This window comes from Mesocricetus auratus, unplaced genomic scaffold (genome assembly GCF_017639785.1).
Source record: "Mesocricetus auratus isolate SY011 unplaced genomic scaffold, BCM_Maur_2.0 Super-Scaffold_6730, whole genome shotgun sequence".
NCBI classification, from domain to species: domain Eukaryota; kingdom Metazoa; phylum Chordata; class Mammalia; order Rodentia; family Cricetidae; genus Mesocricetus; species Mesocricetus auratus.
In genome coordinates this window covers 13013396-13030752 of record NW_024429184.1, presented here as the reverse complement: position 1 = coordinate 13030752, position 17357 = coordinate 13013396, and the positions used below count along the sequence as shown (strand labels likewise).

Sequence of the window (17357 nt, the reverse complement as noted above, 5' to 3'; positions counted from 1 at the left end):
TTGTGAGTCTTGAACAGATTCCGGGAAACCCCAACTAGCCCCACTCTGAAGATGCTCCCATCCCTGCTGCCCTGGTGGGTGAGGGGTTCACCCGATGTTTCCAGCCTGAGGAACACGTGGTTCTCTGCTTGGGGTATAGCTGCTGCTCACTGCCACTTGGTGTTTCGGCTTATCTCCTCCTCCCGGAAGCCTCACTTTTCCAGAGCAGCCTGACCACGATGCCCCATCCTGGCCCCACATTCTCTTAACCACGACTGATAACACTTACTGCCAGTTTGCCAGCTGGGGTGTCTGGTCCAAACACCCGCTGCTAAATTGGTACTTGTAGAACGAATTAACAAAAGGAAATCTCCATGCATTCCAATATTGGGCTTGGTGTTTTATTATTATTATTTTGGTTGAGGCAGGGTCTCACGCTCTTTGTCCAGGCTGTACTGAAACTCAATCCTTCTGCCTCAGCCTTCCAAGCGCTGGGATTACAGGAGAAATTACCACCCAGTGTTGATTGCTATATTCTTCCATTGCATAATTCTGCATCTATTTTAACTTTTATTTATTTATTTTTTTACAAAGGTACAAGGAATTTAAGAAATATTAGAACAACCATTCAAAGGCTTCAGGCACGGTTTCATATGAAAAGCGTAGATTTCTCACTTCCTGTTTCCCTCTAGGGCATGCCCTCAAGTTTTGTTCTAGGAAGCAGAATTATTCTAGAGCTAAGGTGGGTACCAGCCAATTGTTCATCTCCAAACACTCTCCTCATCCACACAAAGTTCCTGAGTCAACAGAAAGGGAGTTCCCAAGGCTTGAACTAGAGAGGCGAGGGCTGCTATGCCCCTGGGCAGACGCCGCCTTCGCGGGCACTGTTGCTCCATCAACTCAAGAACATAAAAACACAATCTCAAAAAAAAAAGATGACTTAAAAAATATCTGATAAAAATTACCTATCCCTCTCCCTTGCTGTGAAATAATTTAAATAATTTATTCTAGAGTTAAAAAAAACCAACACAAAAAAGCAACAAATAAAATTGTTCATAGCCGCCTGTGACCTGTTCTTGAATGTGAGGTCTGCGTCTAGGTCCCTTACACTGGGGAGAGCTTTTCTTGGGAGTGGGGGGAGACGTTGTACAGAGACATGATGGGAAGCTCTGGAGACCCCACCCCCAGTCACACACAGGTGGCAGCCAGTGGCGTTAGACTGGTGTCATCGCTCTGAGTCTGTCCTGCCTTCTGAACATGGGGTTGGAGGTGGGGGTGGGAGCCTTACAAATATGAGGTACTGTCACCATGAGAGAGCCCCAACCCAGGAGCTCCAGTTCCCCACCAATGCCTGGGACTCAGCCTTTTTCTCAGGAGCACAGATAAGGCCAGCAGAGCCGGCTCATCACTGGGGATAGAATCCTAGGCTAGTGATTGCTGAGTAGAGAATAAACCAAGGAACCAGGACTCTGGTGTGTGCAGATACCAGTGACAGCGAGGGGCAGGGTCATGTGAGAGTCTTGGGAGTGTCCTACATTCATCACCAGTGCAGATACAGGAGACTAGCCAGACGTGTCTCCATCCCATTGTTCTGAAGTCGCCCGGGCAGTTTGTCCAGAGGACCACACTTTCCATTGAAGAGCAGGCTTCGATGAGTGGGGTCTGGTCATCAGTATGTCTATCTAGAGGGACGCTAATAGATGACATGAGTGGTTCCTGCAATTCCCACGTGAGCTCCAGAGTGACCCTGTGTGATGGGGAAAACACTGTCCGCCTGTCCAGAGGGGAGTGTGTGTGTGTGTGTGTGTGTGTGTGTGTGTGTGTGTGTGTGGTAAGTTTTGGAAGCAAGCTTTGTCTCAGTTCTTCTTAGGCACTAGCTGGGCTGCTGCACTGACCACCAAGAGAGAGAGCCTCAGACAGGACACAGGACACACAAGGGAGGGGCACAGACTTTCCAAACAGAAGCTATCCAGTTCCACTTCCCACCTAGTGCAGTCAACCAGAGCCCTTCCTGGTGGGGGGCCACCGGGCTTGGTCACCTCCAGTGCTGGGGTCCCCCTACTCTCAGAGGCCTTTGATAGCCTGGGTGGAAGGTCTGTCTGCTCTCCGGGAGGTGGCAGGCTCTGGAGTCAACAGACATGGACACAGCTCAGAGGTCGGTGTCCCTACCTATGGAACTGTCTACCCCCATCCGGCTGATTCTGGTTGGAAGGATGGGATTGGCCACCTGTCTGTGGTTTAGAATTGGGCCAAATCTTCACTCATTCCTCTTAGATTGAGCCCCACACACAGGTGTGAGTGTCTACATTAAGCCCAGGTCAGCAAACCACAGGCATGGTGGAAATCAAGTATTTGGTGGCAGGCCACAGAGCAGGCAGCCCACTGGAACTCTGCCCTTGTTGGGATGGAAAAGCTGAGATCAGAGAGAGAGGCGTTTGGTAAGAGGTCAGTCACCAGGTCAGCGGGGACACAGCTGAGGTCAGAACCAATGGATTCCTAACTGGGGGGGGGTGACTGAGAACAGCGCTGACGGACAGACCCAGAAGGACAGGATCCCAGTCCAGCCCTACCAGGAAACAGATCACAGTGTCTCTCTCTGGGCCTCAGTTTCCTCGCTTATACAATGAGGGAATTAAGCCAGGTCAGTGGTTTTCAAGCTTCTAAAAGATAATCTAGCAGTCAAAGTCTATATTCCAAAGTGGGCTGATGGAGATGGGGGGGGGCATCTGCTAAGATCAAGCCCACGGACCAAAACCACCTCCTACTCTATGGCCAGAGTTGCAAACCGCAGGCAGGTTGACCTACCCAGTCCTTCCAGATCTTTCTACCAAGCTTTTCACCCTCTGGGAGGACACAGTTCCTCACCAACCCTTAAAACCAGAATTCAGCAGAAGCAGTCAGGGCAGAGACTGCAGCTGTGCGAAGGTAACAGGGAAGCGGCACCTTGTCCCACTGAGATCTCTTTCAGCGACTGAGAGTTTTGTTTTCTGGTATAAAATATAGAAATAGTGGTTGTTCTCGGGGACCTGTGGTTTGGTTCTGGACCTCCCCACAGAGCCTGGTGTTGTCCCTGAGGGCGAGGATGGCGGAGACCTCTGCTCAGAACTGTCCTAAGCCCATGCGCAGGTTTTTGATCTCCAATTCCAGCTGCTTGGTCTGGACCTCTCTCTGGATCAACAGCTCCCGGAGCCTCCGGATCTCCTCCTGTTGCCGGTAAAACATCTGCAGCAGCTGGGGAGGCACAGGGCAGAGGGCAAGGTCACCTGGGTGGCCAGGGTGGGCAACAGCACAAAGGGTAAGCCCCAATCCCGACGTGAGAGCAGGTAAATTATCAAGGGACAGACATCGCTTGGCTCTGTCACAAAATCCTTGCTCGCTTTTTCCAATAAATGAAGTTCAGACAGATTTGTTTGTGTCCCGTGTCTCCTTTCCAAGTTCCCGAGGGATAGAGCAAAGGGTATTTGGGCCTAAAGTACTGAAACTTGGGTTTTCACCGACACTGGACTGTGCGGTTAACATTATCAGTGGAGCCTCTAGTTTACTGAGAGAGGAAGACGAATCCCACGTGTGGGTGGCATCATCCCCCGAGCTGGGGTCCTGGACTGAATGGGAATGAGAAAGTAAGCTGAGTGCCAGCATTCTCTGCCTCTGACTGCGGTGGCAATGTGACCCGCTGTCCTAAGCTCCTGCTGCCATGCCTTCCTCACCACGAGAGGCTGTGCCCTGGAACTTTGAGCCCAAATAAACGTCGTTTAGATTGCCTTTGTCAAGTATTTTGTCACAGCAACAACAAAGAGCCGCTAATACAAGCAGGTTACCTCACCTGCCCCAAGAGTCGGTTTTCTCCGTTGGGAAGTGAAAGCTAACCCTTATCATGATTGCTACCCCTGCACCAAACACATTAGATGCTGGGCGCACCCTGAGGGTCTCTGCTGTCTCCTCAAATGTCTGTGACATCTCTGAGGGTGGCACTGGGAATTAAAGCTGAAGCCTTTTGACCACAGCTGTATGGAAGTAACTATTACACCAGCCTGGCATACAGCAGATGCTTGACACACCCTAGCCCTAAAACCAGACCTCAAAATCCCAGCGTGTCTGTCCCAGGGCATAATGGCACCACGCCATGTCTTCTGCATGTCACAGACTGTCCCGCCACTGTATGCCCTAGCATCACCTTCGTGTGTGGCCACTGCTCACAGCCCATGAGGTGACTAGATCTGCCAAGTGCAGGAGGCTGCTCTCCCGTCCTCATCCCCCGCCCCCAGCCCACCATGCTCGCCCCTCCTGCAGGCCCCTCTCCCCTCCAACCTCATTTTCTGTCTTTGGTGGGGGACATTCGAAAATATCAAAGCCATTGGTGAGCCATGACCTCTCCTCCAGCCGCTGCTCTGTGGCCCACTTTGGAGCCTTCTCCTCCAGCAGAGAGCAGGGTGCATGGCCGTCGTTTGTCCCCAGCTGCACCATGTGTTCCAGGGGCCGGGGTGAAACGCGGACCATAAAATTGGAGAAAGGTTTCTCTGGAGGCAGTGGCTGGGAGTCCAGAAGTTCAGAGCCGGGCCTAAGGGACATCATGATGGGCTCTGTAAGGGAAACAGAAGGCTGTAAAGAGGGCTAAGTGGGCATGGATAGACGGGCATGGGGGAGGGCATGGGGGAGGGCAGGCACTACAGGCACACCTCTGTAGACAGGCATGGGACCCATGCCAGGGCCATCAGGTACCAACACGTGTAGCCCATGTGTAGGGAAGGGAAGCTAGCATGTAGGAACGGCATAGCACACACTGGCGTGGCCCTCAGGTGCCTGAGCTCTTCAAATGCACCATGTGCTTGCTCTCTCCCTGCTATCCCTAGACAGGGCCCGACTCCGTAGTTTTGGGTGGCCCTGAACCCACAATCTTCCTGTCTCAACTCTCCCTGCCTGGCCTTGGCGTTGTTTTGTAAGGAGAGACCTACCGACAGTGTCTTCTGCCACCTATTAAGCACAGTCATTTTTCTGACATCTTCAGGAAAAGTCTTGCAGACTCAGAGAGGAGACTGGGGAGGGGCGGGAGAGCCGGGGCTGCCTAAGGGTCGCACATAGCTGTCAAGTGACACTGCAGTAAGAGGTCTCCCATGCTCCCGGGATGCATGAGATGAAGTGGGGGTGCTGTGAGGTATGGAGGGAGCCTGCCCAGCAGCCGGGCAGAGTCGGGACGGACAGTGGTGCCTTGCCTAGAGAATCCTGGGTCACAGAATAATCACGGAGGAAATGGTGAGGGTCGGGAGCAATGCGGGTAAGTCACCAGATACTTCGCATAGTCACAGCGGCGAATTTTCTACAGAGTGACATCTTTTGACCAGGAGTTTAGGGACTAGGTGGTGAAGCCTTTGCTTTCCCAGCATTATATATAAATAATTACTGGGAGCTGACTAACAAGGGGCTCTCCTCTATGGCACAGCCAAATAAAAATCCAGGCTAAACCCCTGAGCTACCTGGGACCTCTGGGACTCCACTTCCCTACCCAGTGGCCCTGTTCCCCATCACACTCACCTCTGTTCATCCCGCCGAGCCACTCGTGGGCTGCCAGGGAGGGCTGGGCTGCTGCCGTGGGCGGGTAGATGTCCTCTTGGTAGGATTCTGACTGCAGGAGGAGTGGGGACAGCGAGGGCAGTGCTGAGCCTTGGAGTCTGGCTCTCCTCATCCCCACTGAGCAAGGAGCAGACCGGGCCAGCAAACAAGGGCTCTCCGCGGGTACAGCCGCTCAGGGGCAGACGAGATCCAGCGTTCCCAGCCCCAGAGTCGTTCCCTTGCAAAAGCCACCCTCAGCCATGCCCCCACAGCATGGGCCTGGGATCCCAGCATCTGGGGTCTGTGTTCTTCTAGGTAGGTATCCCCCAGACAGCCCCTCCCCACACTTACCCTCCGGGGCACAATCATGGATACGGGCTCAATGAGGCTTTTGGTGGTGATCAGCTTGTAGAAGCGGAAGACCTCGCAGGAAGACACATCGAGACCTCTCTTTGGCATGACACCTGTGGCCAGATGGCCAAGGACAGATGAGAGGTCCTGGCTGGGCTACAGCCGAGACCCAGCAGGTAGGACAGAGGCACACCTGTGATCAGAGAGTGCTGTCCCCCATCATCCCCCTCAGCCAAGCTCCCAAACATCACCTGTGCAGGGATGCCCTGAGCTGGGAAACAGCGGAGGGAATCCCACAACTAGGCACTGCCTCTACCTTCAGGGTTTAAATATTTTTCTAAGGTTTATTTATTTTTATTTTATGTGCAATATTGTGTTTCCTGCATGTATGTCTGTGTGACATGACAGGTCCTCTGGACTGGAGTTACAGACGGTTTTGAGGACACACTCCTGTGTGGTTGCCGGGAATTGAATCCCGGTCCTCTGGAAGAGCAGTCAGTGCTCTTAACCACCGAGCATCTCTCCAGCTCCAAGGTTTAATTATTCTAGCTGGACCCTGGAGATGGTCTGCTCTACTCAAAGCTCCCCACTTCTGTCCTCACAGGCCTGGAACCTAAAAGCTTATTGTCTATTTTATTTATTTTTGAGACAGGATCTCACGGAACCAAGGCTGGCCTCAAACTGGCTATGTATCGGAGAATGGCCTTGAACCTCTGACCCTCCCGCTTTCGTCTCTTGTGTTCAGATTGCAGCTGTGTACCACCACAACAAGCCTCATTAGTTTGTCTTTTTTTTTTTTTTTTTGGTTTTTCGAGACAGGGTTTCTCTGTGGCTTTGGAGGCTGTCCTGGAACTAGCTCTTGTAGACCAGGCTGGCCTCGAACTCACAGAGATCCGTGGGCCTCTGCCTCCCAAGTGCTGGGATTAAAGGCGTGCACCACCAACACCCGGCTAGTTTGTATTTGAGGGAAGGTCTTACTGGTATACAGTCCAGGCTGGCCACAATCTCCAGCTACTCAGGTCTAGAATTACAGAGCCGCGTCTCTACACCTGGCTTCCTAAGATGCCCCTAATACGGCCACTCCAGTCCCTTTTCTTTTCTTCCTTTTGTTTATTTGACACAAGGTCCCACATAAGCCTGTCACAGCCTCCAGCTTGTTATACAGATGAAGGTGACCTTGAACTCCTGATCCTGATCCTCTTCCATCTGCCAAATGCCTTGCACTGTCCTAGGAATCTGGCGATACAAGAGGCGCCACCCGATGCAGTCTCTCAGTCTGCAGAGCCCAGAGCCCCAGCACGCCCTGCTTGTCATAACTCATGCAGTCTGGGGTGCTGACACAGGCATCAGGAGACAGATGGATACAGCCCACGCATTAGTGCCCCTTGCCATCCCCTTCCTGTCTGATGTCTTCCAGTGCCAAGGCCCTGCCCTGGTGCCCTGACCCTACATGTCTTCGGAGTCCCACTCACCGATCCCCTTCTGTGGGTTGTAGGAGCGGTACTCAGTCAGGTAGCTCAGGTAAGGCTTCTCAGTGTTCACCTCATAGTATCGGATGTTCCCATCTCCCTGGGGAGGGGAACCAGGAGGGTCATCTCTGGGCCATCAGTGTCTCACTGGCCCCCATGAGGGAGTAGCAAGGCCCTGGCTTTCAGAGTGGATCGCTGATGAACGCATCTCTTACAGGGACACCAGGGACTAACAATGCTAGCCCACCCACGTTCCTCTAGTGTAGACGCCCTGGGAACAACTCCATGCGACAGCCACTGGGAAAGTCAGGATGTCTGGCCTCAGAGATCATCCTATGGCTCTTAGCCCTGGGGACATTTCTCATTGACAGAGCCATTACTGGCATACTGAGCAGAGAATGAAGGCTCTAGATATAACACACCCCCACCCATGTAGATCTGTTCGGCCTCAAATCCAAAGACTCCCCTGTTGAGAACTACCACCTGGACCAGGAATTTTGGAGGAACAAGCTAGGGTGGGTGGGGGTCACACCAAAGCCCTAAGGAGCTAGCAAGGGAGGGGCAGGTATTCGCTCATAGAAGAGGCTAGCCTCTAGTGCCTATCTCTACCCGGAACCTCCAAGGACCCTAGGTTGTTTTCTGAGCATCCGCAGAGCAAAGCTTAGAGTATTTCTACCTCCTGTATCGGGAGTCCAAAGGGCTGACCCCGCCCCACCCCCCCCACCCCCCCACCCCCCCGCCGCCGGTGCCAGGCTGACCTTCCCCACGATGTACAGCATGCTGGTGTCTGAGTCGTAGAAGGGAAACAACACACCCGAGGAGCCATCCAGGTCCTCCTCAGTGAGGGGCATAGAAAGGTTGTCCTGCAAGGGAAGGGACACCATCAAGACATGAGCGCCACTCCGGAGTCTCCAGTGGAGCTGCGATTCGAACGGCTGCCCTGGGCTCTGAGTGTGGGCTGTTATGTGAGACAGAAAGCTTGCTTTTTTGGGGCTGCAGAGGTGGCTCAGAGGGTAAGAGCACTGGCTGTTCTTCCAGAGGTCCTGAGTTCAATTCCCAGCAACTACATGGTGGATCACAACCATCTGTAATGAGATCTGGAGCCCTCTTCTGGCCTGCAGGCATGCATGCAGACAGAAAACTATATACATAATAAATACATCTTTAAAAAAAGAAAAAGAAACCTTGCTTTTCTGCTCTATGTACATGTTTTGGAAAGATATCCTGGTTCTCAAGACCCGGTTTGTGAACTATTCTCTGGTAGAAATGATATTTTAAAGGCAGTACTGCCTGCCCCATTTTGTCAGCCTTTTATAAAAAGTTTATTTTATTTATTTATGGAGTTACAGTTGTGAGCTGCCTCACAGGTGCGAGGAACCAACCCCTGGTCCTCTGCAAAAACCAGCGAGCGCTCTTAGGCCCTGAACCATTCTTGTTGTCAGCATCGTTGCTCTTAAGTCTTTTGTTTTTCTTTTTTCTTTTGGTTTTACAAGACAGGGTTTCTCTGTATTGTTTTGGAGGCTGTCCTGGAACTCGCTCTGTAGACCAGGCTGACTTTGAACTCACAGAGATCCGCCTGCCTCTGCCTCCCGAGTGCTGGGATTAAAGGCGTGCGCCACCAATGCCCGGTGAGACAGGGTTTCTCTGCATTGTTTTCGAGGCTGTCCTGGAACTCGCTCTGTAGACCAGGCTGGCCTCTGCCTCCTGAGTGCTGGGATTACAGGCATGCGCTGCAGCCACAACCACCTGGCCTTAACACGCCTTTTCAAACTTTTTTTGAGATAGGGTTTCACTCTGTGGTCTATGCCAGCCTTGAACCCAAAACAGTTCTGAAAATCAAACCCAGGGTCTCATGATAGTGGGGAAACACTCTGCCACCGAGCTGCACCTACAAGTCTCTTAAAATTGAAAACTGGGAGGTGGTTTGAGGCTGGCCTTGAATTCTTGTCCCTGTACCTAAGCCTCTCCAGGAAAGAAACTTTCACATGCCATAGTTGAACTTAACATGCAGGAAAGGATGACCTTGAACTCTGGATCCTCCTGCCTTCACCTCCAAGCTAAGTTTAACAAATGAAGGAGACATGGCTTTGCCTAGCAGGTGGGGGGCCCTGCATTCTGTCCTTAGCACTGCAAGACACCTAACAGGACAGCACAGCTCACCCTCCACCCACAGGGGGCGCTGTCCGCACTTGCTTGCTCTCCAGCTCTGGCCCCTCCCCAGGGCCTCCCGTGGTCCCTCACCTCTCTACCCAATGGTGAAACGCACAAGGCCCGCTGCCCTGATGGACTGTCCCCTCTCTGTGACTCACTCCCAGCCCCAGCCCTGCTGCCTGCTGACCGACCGCAAGCGAGCGTGAGGCTGTGCTGGGCTGCAGTGACCGCGAGCCTGTGGGGACACTCACCTGGTCCCACAGGGCCATTTGCCGGTTGTTCCATCTGGATGTGCCCGTGGATAGCAGCTTCTTGAGGTTCCCCAGGAACAGCACTTTGTTGGCCCGGTGCCCCTTGTAGCTGGCTTCCTGGAGGAATACGTGTGGTCAGTGTCGGGGAGCTGTGGGGAGGGGACTCCCAGCTGCGGGTGGGATTCCTGGCTCCCCGCGTGGCTCCTGCAGCCCTGGTTGTAAGACCTCCTTCCATGACCCGTGGAACCACTTGGCACACCTCTTTCAGGAGGCTGTCCTAAGTCCTTTCCTTCAAGGGAAAATTCCCCATTCTATTGAGAGCTGCTTCTGAATAAAACCAACCTACGCCCTGTCCACTCTCTGTTTGAGGCGGGGCCTCAGGGTGTAGCCCAGACTGCCTTGAATCCTCACTCCTCCTATCTTGGGATTACAACACGTGCCACAATACCCTGCTCCACTCCTCTCTTGAGAACCATAGCGAGCACTTGCCCTGTGTGAGGCAGGGACACAGAGGACACCTGAATTGTCCTGTTAGCTCCAGTGAGGAAGGAAAAAACGATCCATTGCACTTCTGAGCAAACAGAGGTTCAGGAAGCAGAAAGTGCTGGCCTAAGGTGGCTCCTGACCCCTGGCCGGGGACAGAGCTGAGGCACCATGGCCAGCTCTGAGGTCAGAATACGTTCACAGACCACCTCTCTACATAGTCATTTCCTCTCTCATCTGTAGAGTGAACACAGCAAATCTCAACACCCTCCACAGGCCCATGATGCTGAGGCCGGCCAGGGATGCTGCCTCCAGACGCTGAGGCTTACAGGGCTGTCACCCCATTCTTAAAGTAGCTCCAAACCTTGGCCCAGTACCAACCTGGAGGACAATCCCCACTCGGGGGTCCACAACCCGAATCTTGCGGTCCTTGCAGGTGGTGGCCAGCAGGCTGCCGTTGGTGTTGAAGGACATGGAGAGGATCACGTCTTGGTGACAGGTGATTGTCCTCATGGGGTTTGCAATTACAGACTCCTTTGTATCCAGGTTCCACACCATCACCTGTGTGGCAGAGTGCTGGCACTGAGCACAGTGGCCACTCCCCAGAGTCCCCTCAGTCACACAGCAGCAGGCACGGGGAGAAACACAGTATTCCCAGGAGGGAAGATGCAGCTGGCAGCCAGGCCACTGAATGTGAGGGGTGTGGCCGAGGCTGTAAGGGGATGCTGGGAGTGAGGCTGTCTTATAGGGAGGGCCTGGGGCGTAGGGGTCAGTCAGGGACAGCACAGCCCACTTTCTGTGCATAACCAGGGCTGCCAAAGGAACCCGTAGTCAAAGACTAAGGTAGTAGCATCCCCAGGAACATAGCCACACACACTCTCCACTTCAACAGAGACACAAGCATTTCTGACCAGAACCTTCCGACAGCTTCTGCCTGTTTTGGATCTATCTGAAATGTTCCCGAGGCGCCTCTGCGAATCTCAGTGGAGTCAGCAGAGGGCGAGTTGGAAAACCATTGCAATGGTTCTATCAACCCACTCTGTCTGCAGTCTGGGGCTCAAGAAAGTAAGACCCAACCCAAGGAGAATCATGGGACATTCCCACACAAGTCATCGATGAGCTGCAACAGGTCCCTAGTCTCCAGTGCTGGTTCCAAGGCCCATGTCTGGTGGTGCAGCCCAGCCCCCGAGGCAAACTGCAGTGGGCGGATTGAAGCATGCCTTATTGTCTCCCTAGAGCCTCAAATGGGATATTTGGCAACAAGGTCTTAGCAGATGTAGTTAGCTGACGCAAGGTCACGGCAAATGAAGGAGGGTTCTCGATCTAACTGTAAGTGAGAGGAGGCGAGGCCATTGGGGACACAGCTGGGAAGGCAGAGACCACGGCGACAGAGGGGTGTGGAAGATGCTTCCCCGGGCCTGTGGAGGCAGTAGGCTGTCAACACCTTGCCTGGGTCTTTCTAGTCTACAGGGCTGTCAGAGAAGCTTCTAGACAAGTGCCAGTCTGTGTTTCCTCTGCCCAGGAGCCTCAGACTCACCTTGTAGTCATAGCCAGCGCTGAAGAGGATGTTGGCAGCCGTGGGGTGCCACTCCACCAGCCCCACCCTGCGTGAGTGACCCACCAGCTCCTTCCTGTAGGTTGTGAGGTTCCTTGCCAACAACTGCTTGGGGATCTTCCAAATCTTAATCTGGGGCAGGGGGGAGACACAGACAGGAGAGTGAGCCGGGACATCTTGAGGCGGTTACTGTCCTCAGTCACGGATCAGGAAGTGCCTGGCAGAAGGACCCCGTGGTTCTCCGTTGCCACCACTGCCTGGTGGAGGGAAGACTGCAGCCTCCCCAGGGTCCTCTGCCAAGCAGGGCTGACCTTGGTCAGAAGGGGGCTTCATTCTCAAACCTGCCCCAGGGAGTCTGACCATCCCCATGACCTGAGGCGAGCAGTCAGGGTGGGCTGAAGATGGAAGGGACTGCCATGGTAAAGGGCAAGGTTTCTGTGATGGAAGGAGCCACCGGGAGAGCAGCATAGGGACACGGGGACATGGGGACACGGGGACCAGGAAGTACGGTGCCCATACTCCTTCCATTCTGTTGGGTTCTCAGGCTCCAAGTCAGGGTTCAGATCGTATCCTAAAGATACGCAGGTTTCCCAGGAGGCTTTGCTTGCAGCTCAGGGACAGTTATTTCCTGGTTTTGGTGTTGATATCAGGTCATGAACTCTGCTCGCTCCATCTGCAGCATACACAGAGGTGAGCCTGGGGGGGGGGGCTGAAGGGAGACAGGCTCTGGGCTTATTAATGGAGGGGTGGGGTGTGCTGAAGGAGGTGGCACCTACCCTAGGCCGGGGAGGAGGAGCATCGAGCAATGCATTTACACGGACTACACCTGTTGCCACCCTAGGCTCCCTTATCCTGTCCCCCTTATTCTCCGGCATCCAGAGGGACAGCAGCGGGCCAGAGCCTTTCAGGAAGACCCGGCAGGGTATGGTGGCGCACACCTGTGAGCCCAGCACCAGGGGGTCTACAGTGGCAGGATCGCAAGTTTGGGGTCAGCCTGGGCTCCGTTGTGAAATCCCATCTCAACACACACCCCTCCCAATTAAACAGCTGCAACAAAACACTCCCATTTCTGCCCCACCCCCAAATCTTCCGAGGGATCTTCAGGCCTGAAAGGGCAGGCGTCAGGAGGCCGCAAAGATGGCTGTACTCCCTGCTTTTCAGGCCAGGGCAGGAGGATCGCTTGAATCTGGGAGTTTGAGATCACCCCCAGTAACACAGAGAGTTAGCGGACTCGGCCTCTTGGGGTGTTTCGGGTCTATGTTCGTATAAGCCCCTCCCTTGTCCTACATTCATTCGCTATGGAGTGGCCTGATCTTTTCTGGTCCCCTCACAGCACCTCACAGAGAATGAGTCTCACTGGGTCCTCATGAGATGGGTAGAAGTATTTCACCCATTTTTTGGGAGGGAAACTGAGGCCCATTGAGAGGCATCATGGGCCCAGGTCCCACACAGGCAGGACGTTTCCTCCGTCTCTCACTTCCTCCCTGGAAGCCATCAGTGAGATAAAGGCAGGCCCGGACACCCACGGCTTGAGAGCCTGCCCTCCATCTTCCTCCCAGCATTCTTAGCGTTCTTCTGTAAACACTGCACTGGCACTCACCGTGGCATCTTCGGAACAGGAGGCAATCTCAAAGTCATCAAAAGGATTCCATTTGATGTCCAAGACATTCCCTCTGTGCCCGCAGACCTTGGGGTAGTGAGGGTCCAACTTTCCTGTCTGCAAAACAGTGTCACAGGCGTTGGAGAGGAGACCTCAAGGACGACGTTAGCTCCTCAGTCAGTCAGTCATCGCTGAGTGAGCAGGACAATGTGAGGGGCATATCTTCCCACACCCCGTGTGACCCCGGGGAATCCCCTCACTTTTCGGAACCTTCCCGTCCTCCTTGGCACAGGGGAGGATGTAATGATGTTTCACAGGCTGAGGACCACAGAACGGTCTGGCCTGGTGCCCAGCAGGTGCTTAGTGTGGGCATCTTCCTTCCCATGCAGCTGCAGGGGCTAGTGCGGTACAGCCCTTTCTGAAGATGGCCTGGCAGTTCCTCGGAACTTAGATGCTAAGAGGTACCACGTGACCCATCAGTGCTATTCCTAGACACATCCCCGAGAGAAATGCAGACCTGGATCCACTTGACACTCACTCGCCAGCAGCATGCTCAGCAGTGGTATCTATGACAACCACAACCTGGAGGCCACCCAGATGCCACCGGCTGACAGGGGAACGCACAGCGCGCAGCATAGCTGTGTGGTGGAAATATTACTCAGCCAGAAGAAGGAACACCGCAAATGAACCTCAACAGCATTACCTCCGGTGAAAGAAACGGACATGAAAAGCTACTTATCAACAGGTGCGGTGGCAGAGGCTGGGCAGAAAAATCCAGAGGTAGGTCCGTTTGGACTCAAATAAACACAAGGTATTAGTTAGGCTTTGGTGGCATGTGCCTACTTTCCCAGCAACTTAGGAGGCGGAGGCAGGGGGATATTTGGTCCAGGAATAGAAAGGAAGCCTGGGTAACACAGTGAGATGGTCACTCACAGGTACACGCGCTCCCGAGGGATCCCACTGGGATGTTGTTCAGACGTGGGATCACTGTGTGAGCTGTTTAGCCCTGCCCCTTACCTCGTACGCCCAATCCTGCTTCCCGCATCTTTAAAGCCTAGTGCCAAGGCTTGGGTGGCCCCTCCCCCTTCCTTTTCCGTTATTATTATTTTATTTTATTTTATTTTATTTCTTTTGGTTTTTCGAGACAGGGTTTCTCTGCATTGTTTTGGAGGCTGTCCTGGAACTCACTCTGTAGACCAGGCTGGCCTCGAACTCACAGAGATCCGCCTGCCTCTGCCTCCCGAGTGCTGGGATTAAAGGCGTGCGCCACCAACGCCCGGCTCCGTTATTATTTTAAATGTTGATTTGTTTTCTATGTACGGGTGTTTTGTCTGCACGTCTGTCTGCGCACCATGTACCCATGGAGGCCAGAAAAGGGCCCTGGATCCTTTGGGACTGGAGTTTCAGACGGCTGTGAGCTACCGTGTGGACCCTGGGTGTCTCCCAGGTCCTCTGGAAGTGCAGCCAGTGCTCTTCAACGCTGAGCCATCGCTCCAGTCCTGCCCCCAGCTCACGCTGGTTTTGACTGTGTCTGTTTTTGGTTCAGGCTCCACATGTAGCCAGGAAGGATGACCGTGATCTCTGGATCGCCTTACCTCTGCCTTCTGAGGGCTGAGATTGTACGTAAGGGTGACGGGCCACGCTCAGTTCTTCCCGGTCTCTTTGGTCTGATTATTATTTTACTGTTTTGATTCTTTTCTTTTGAGACAGTGTCTCATTCTGAAGTCTCACGGCAATCCTCTTGTCACAGCTTCTAGAGTGTTAGGACTACAGGCATATGCCACAATGCCCCCCCCTCGACATTAGGGATATTATTTGATACACTTGAAAAATAATGTGTTAAACTTACTGGTTTTATATAAGGAGTATGTTGAAGTTGGCCAGGCAGTGGTGGCACACACCTTTAATCCCAGCATTTGGGAGGCAGAGGCAGGCGGATCTCCGTGAGTTCAAGGCCAGCCTGGTCTACAGAGTGAGTTCTAGGACAGCCTCCAAAACAATACAGGGAAACCTTGTCTCAAAAAACCAAATGTGTGTGTGTGTGTGTGTGTGTGTGTGTGTGTGTGTGTGTGTGTGCGCGCTAAGGAAATTGGTATTATGCATGTAACATACTCTTAAATGATTCAGACAAAACAAACATTAAACCAAGCCTGGTGGTACAGCCTACTTATGAAGCTGAAGTAGGAAGATAACAAGTTCAAGGCCACCTCAAGTAACTTTGGGTCTCCAAATTTTACAAAGTGGAAAGCAGGGTAGGGAATATATCTCAGAGACGGAGCACCACCTGCCTAGCATGCTGAAGACCCTGGACTCACCCCTTACCACTCCAGCTCACTCCTGCTTGATCCAGAAAGCCTCATTCCTCTCTCCAAATCCCACCCTCTCAGAGAATCTCCAACAGAGAAAAGACACCAAAAAACCCAATTCTGCATTCTTGGTGACTACAGCAGCTTTTCCCCTGAAGTCGCCAGTAGCTCAAGACCCTGCCTCAAGCGGTCAGTTTTTTACTATACTTGGGCACAAACCCACCTTGAGGAAGACACATCATCACCCTCACCTACAGGGTATGTAAGCTGCCAGCTTTACTTCTGCCACGTGACTCCTCTGGCCCTGATCTCTGGACCTGAGGGGCTCACCCGGGAGTTGCTTTGCTCAAATAAACCTGCCCTTTTGCTTTTTCAGTTCAGCTTGATCTGGCTTACTGCACCAGCCGAAGAACCTGTTAACCATCACCAAGGAAAAAGGATGTGTACATACACACACTCAACAAATTCGAGAAGGTGGAGAAAAGGCTGCCTTTCCCCCGGCAGATCTGCCTCAGTTGTCGGAAGCAATAACCGCCTGCATAGGACAGGCAGGTCATGCTCTGCTGGCTTCCCGTGAGAGGCCAGTCTTAGCTACCAGCCTCCAGGCCATCCTGTGCACTGTCCCCAGAGTGCCCCAGTTATGTTGATCAGGCTGGCCTTGAACTCCTGACCCTCCTACCTCCACTTTTCACGAGAGAGGATTACATGGCATAGGTGTGCACCACTGCAATTGGCTTTCATGGTAAGGTTTTGAAAACTAAAAGCCAACCAAGACATGTACCAGATTCCACTCTGCAAGCCCCTTCCTCGGGATTGAACTGTAACTATCTCTTCCTTGCACCTTGCAGGACTACAAACAGGTGAGACAGCCCAACGGGAGGGAGGAGCGGAAGGAAATACTCAGCAATAGTAGCTATGCCTGCGACAATCTGTGTCTCAAAGCTAAGAAAGGCAAACAAACAACCAGAAGAAAACACACTAACAGCTGTGAGTGGTGAGACCCACAGACTTCTTACACCACCAGCTTCTTCCCTTTCCTCTTTATTTGAGATAGGGTCTTTTGTAGCCTAGGCTGACCTTCAACCGATTATGTAGCCAAGGTTGGTTTTGTACTTTTATTTTGGCGTTTCAAGACAGGGTTTCTCTCTGTAAAAGTCTTGGTTGTCCTGGAACTCACTTTGTAGACCAGGCTGGCCTCAAACTCAAGAGATCCACCTGCCTCTGTCTCCTGAGTGCTGGGATTTAAAGGCGTGCGCCACCACTGCCCGGATTAGTTTTGCACTTTTAATACTTGACTCTGCTTCCTAGATGCTGGGATTATAAGACCACACTGTCTTTGTTATTTTTTAAAGCAAATTTCCATATCTTTGGCAATTTAACCAAAAAGTGTTTATTTCTGTAATCCCAGGACTTGGGAGGCAGAGGCAGAAGGACTGTCCCTAGGCTGAACATAGTCTGGTTTACATAGCAAGTCCCAGATCAGCCAGGGTTGTGAAATGAGAACTTGTCTTAAAACAATACAAACAGAACTAAAAATTATTGAAAAGATGGCCCTTCTAGGAGTAGCCAAAAATTTGTTTAACTAGTTCAAAGCATTTCCAGAGAGTAGGAATGGTGAGCACACAGGCCACGTTTTCTAACGCTGCACCTGTGGCAGACATCACT

At 52.7% G+C, this 17357-nt stretch overlaps 1 protein-coding gene across 3 annotated transcripts in view; it reads right to left on the bottom strand.

The window, feature by feature from the left end:
• Positions 1–366: 366 nt before the first annotated feature.
• Coro2a (coronin 2A) overlaps positions 367–17357 on the bottom strand; it is a 52025-nt gene continuing 35034 nt past the window's right edge. For all 3 annotated transcript variants that reach the window (XM_040738703.1, XM_040738699.1, XM_040738706.1), the window contains 10 exons: positions 13387–13503; positions 11769–11918; positions 10613–10792; positions 9749–9865; positions 8105–8209; positions 7350–7446; positions 5878–5990; positions 5509–5599; positions 4288–4559; positions 367–3210 (listed from right to left, as the gene is read on the bottom strand). In XM_040738703.1, the coding sequence (XP_040594637.1) occupies positions 3079–3210; positions 4288–4559; positions 5509–5599; positions 5878–5990; positions 7350–7446; positions 8105–8209; positions 9749–9865; positions 10613–10792; positions 11769–11918; positions 13387–13503 (1374 nt within the window). In that variant the 3' untranslated portion in view covers positions 367–3078. The remainder of the gene's footprint in view (positions 3211–4287; positions 4560–5508; positions 5600–5877; positions 5991–7349; positions 7447–8104; positions 8210–9748; positions 9866–10612; positions 10793–11768; positions 11919–13386; positions 13504–17357) is intronic.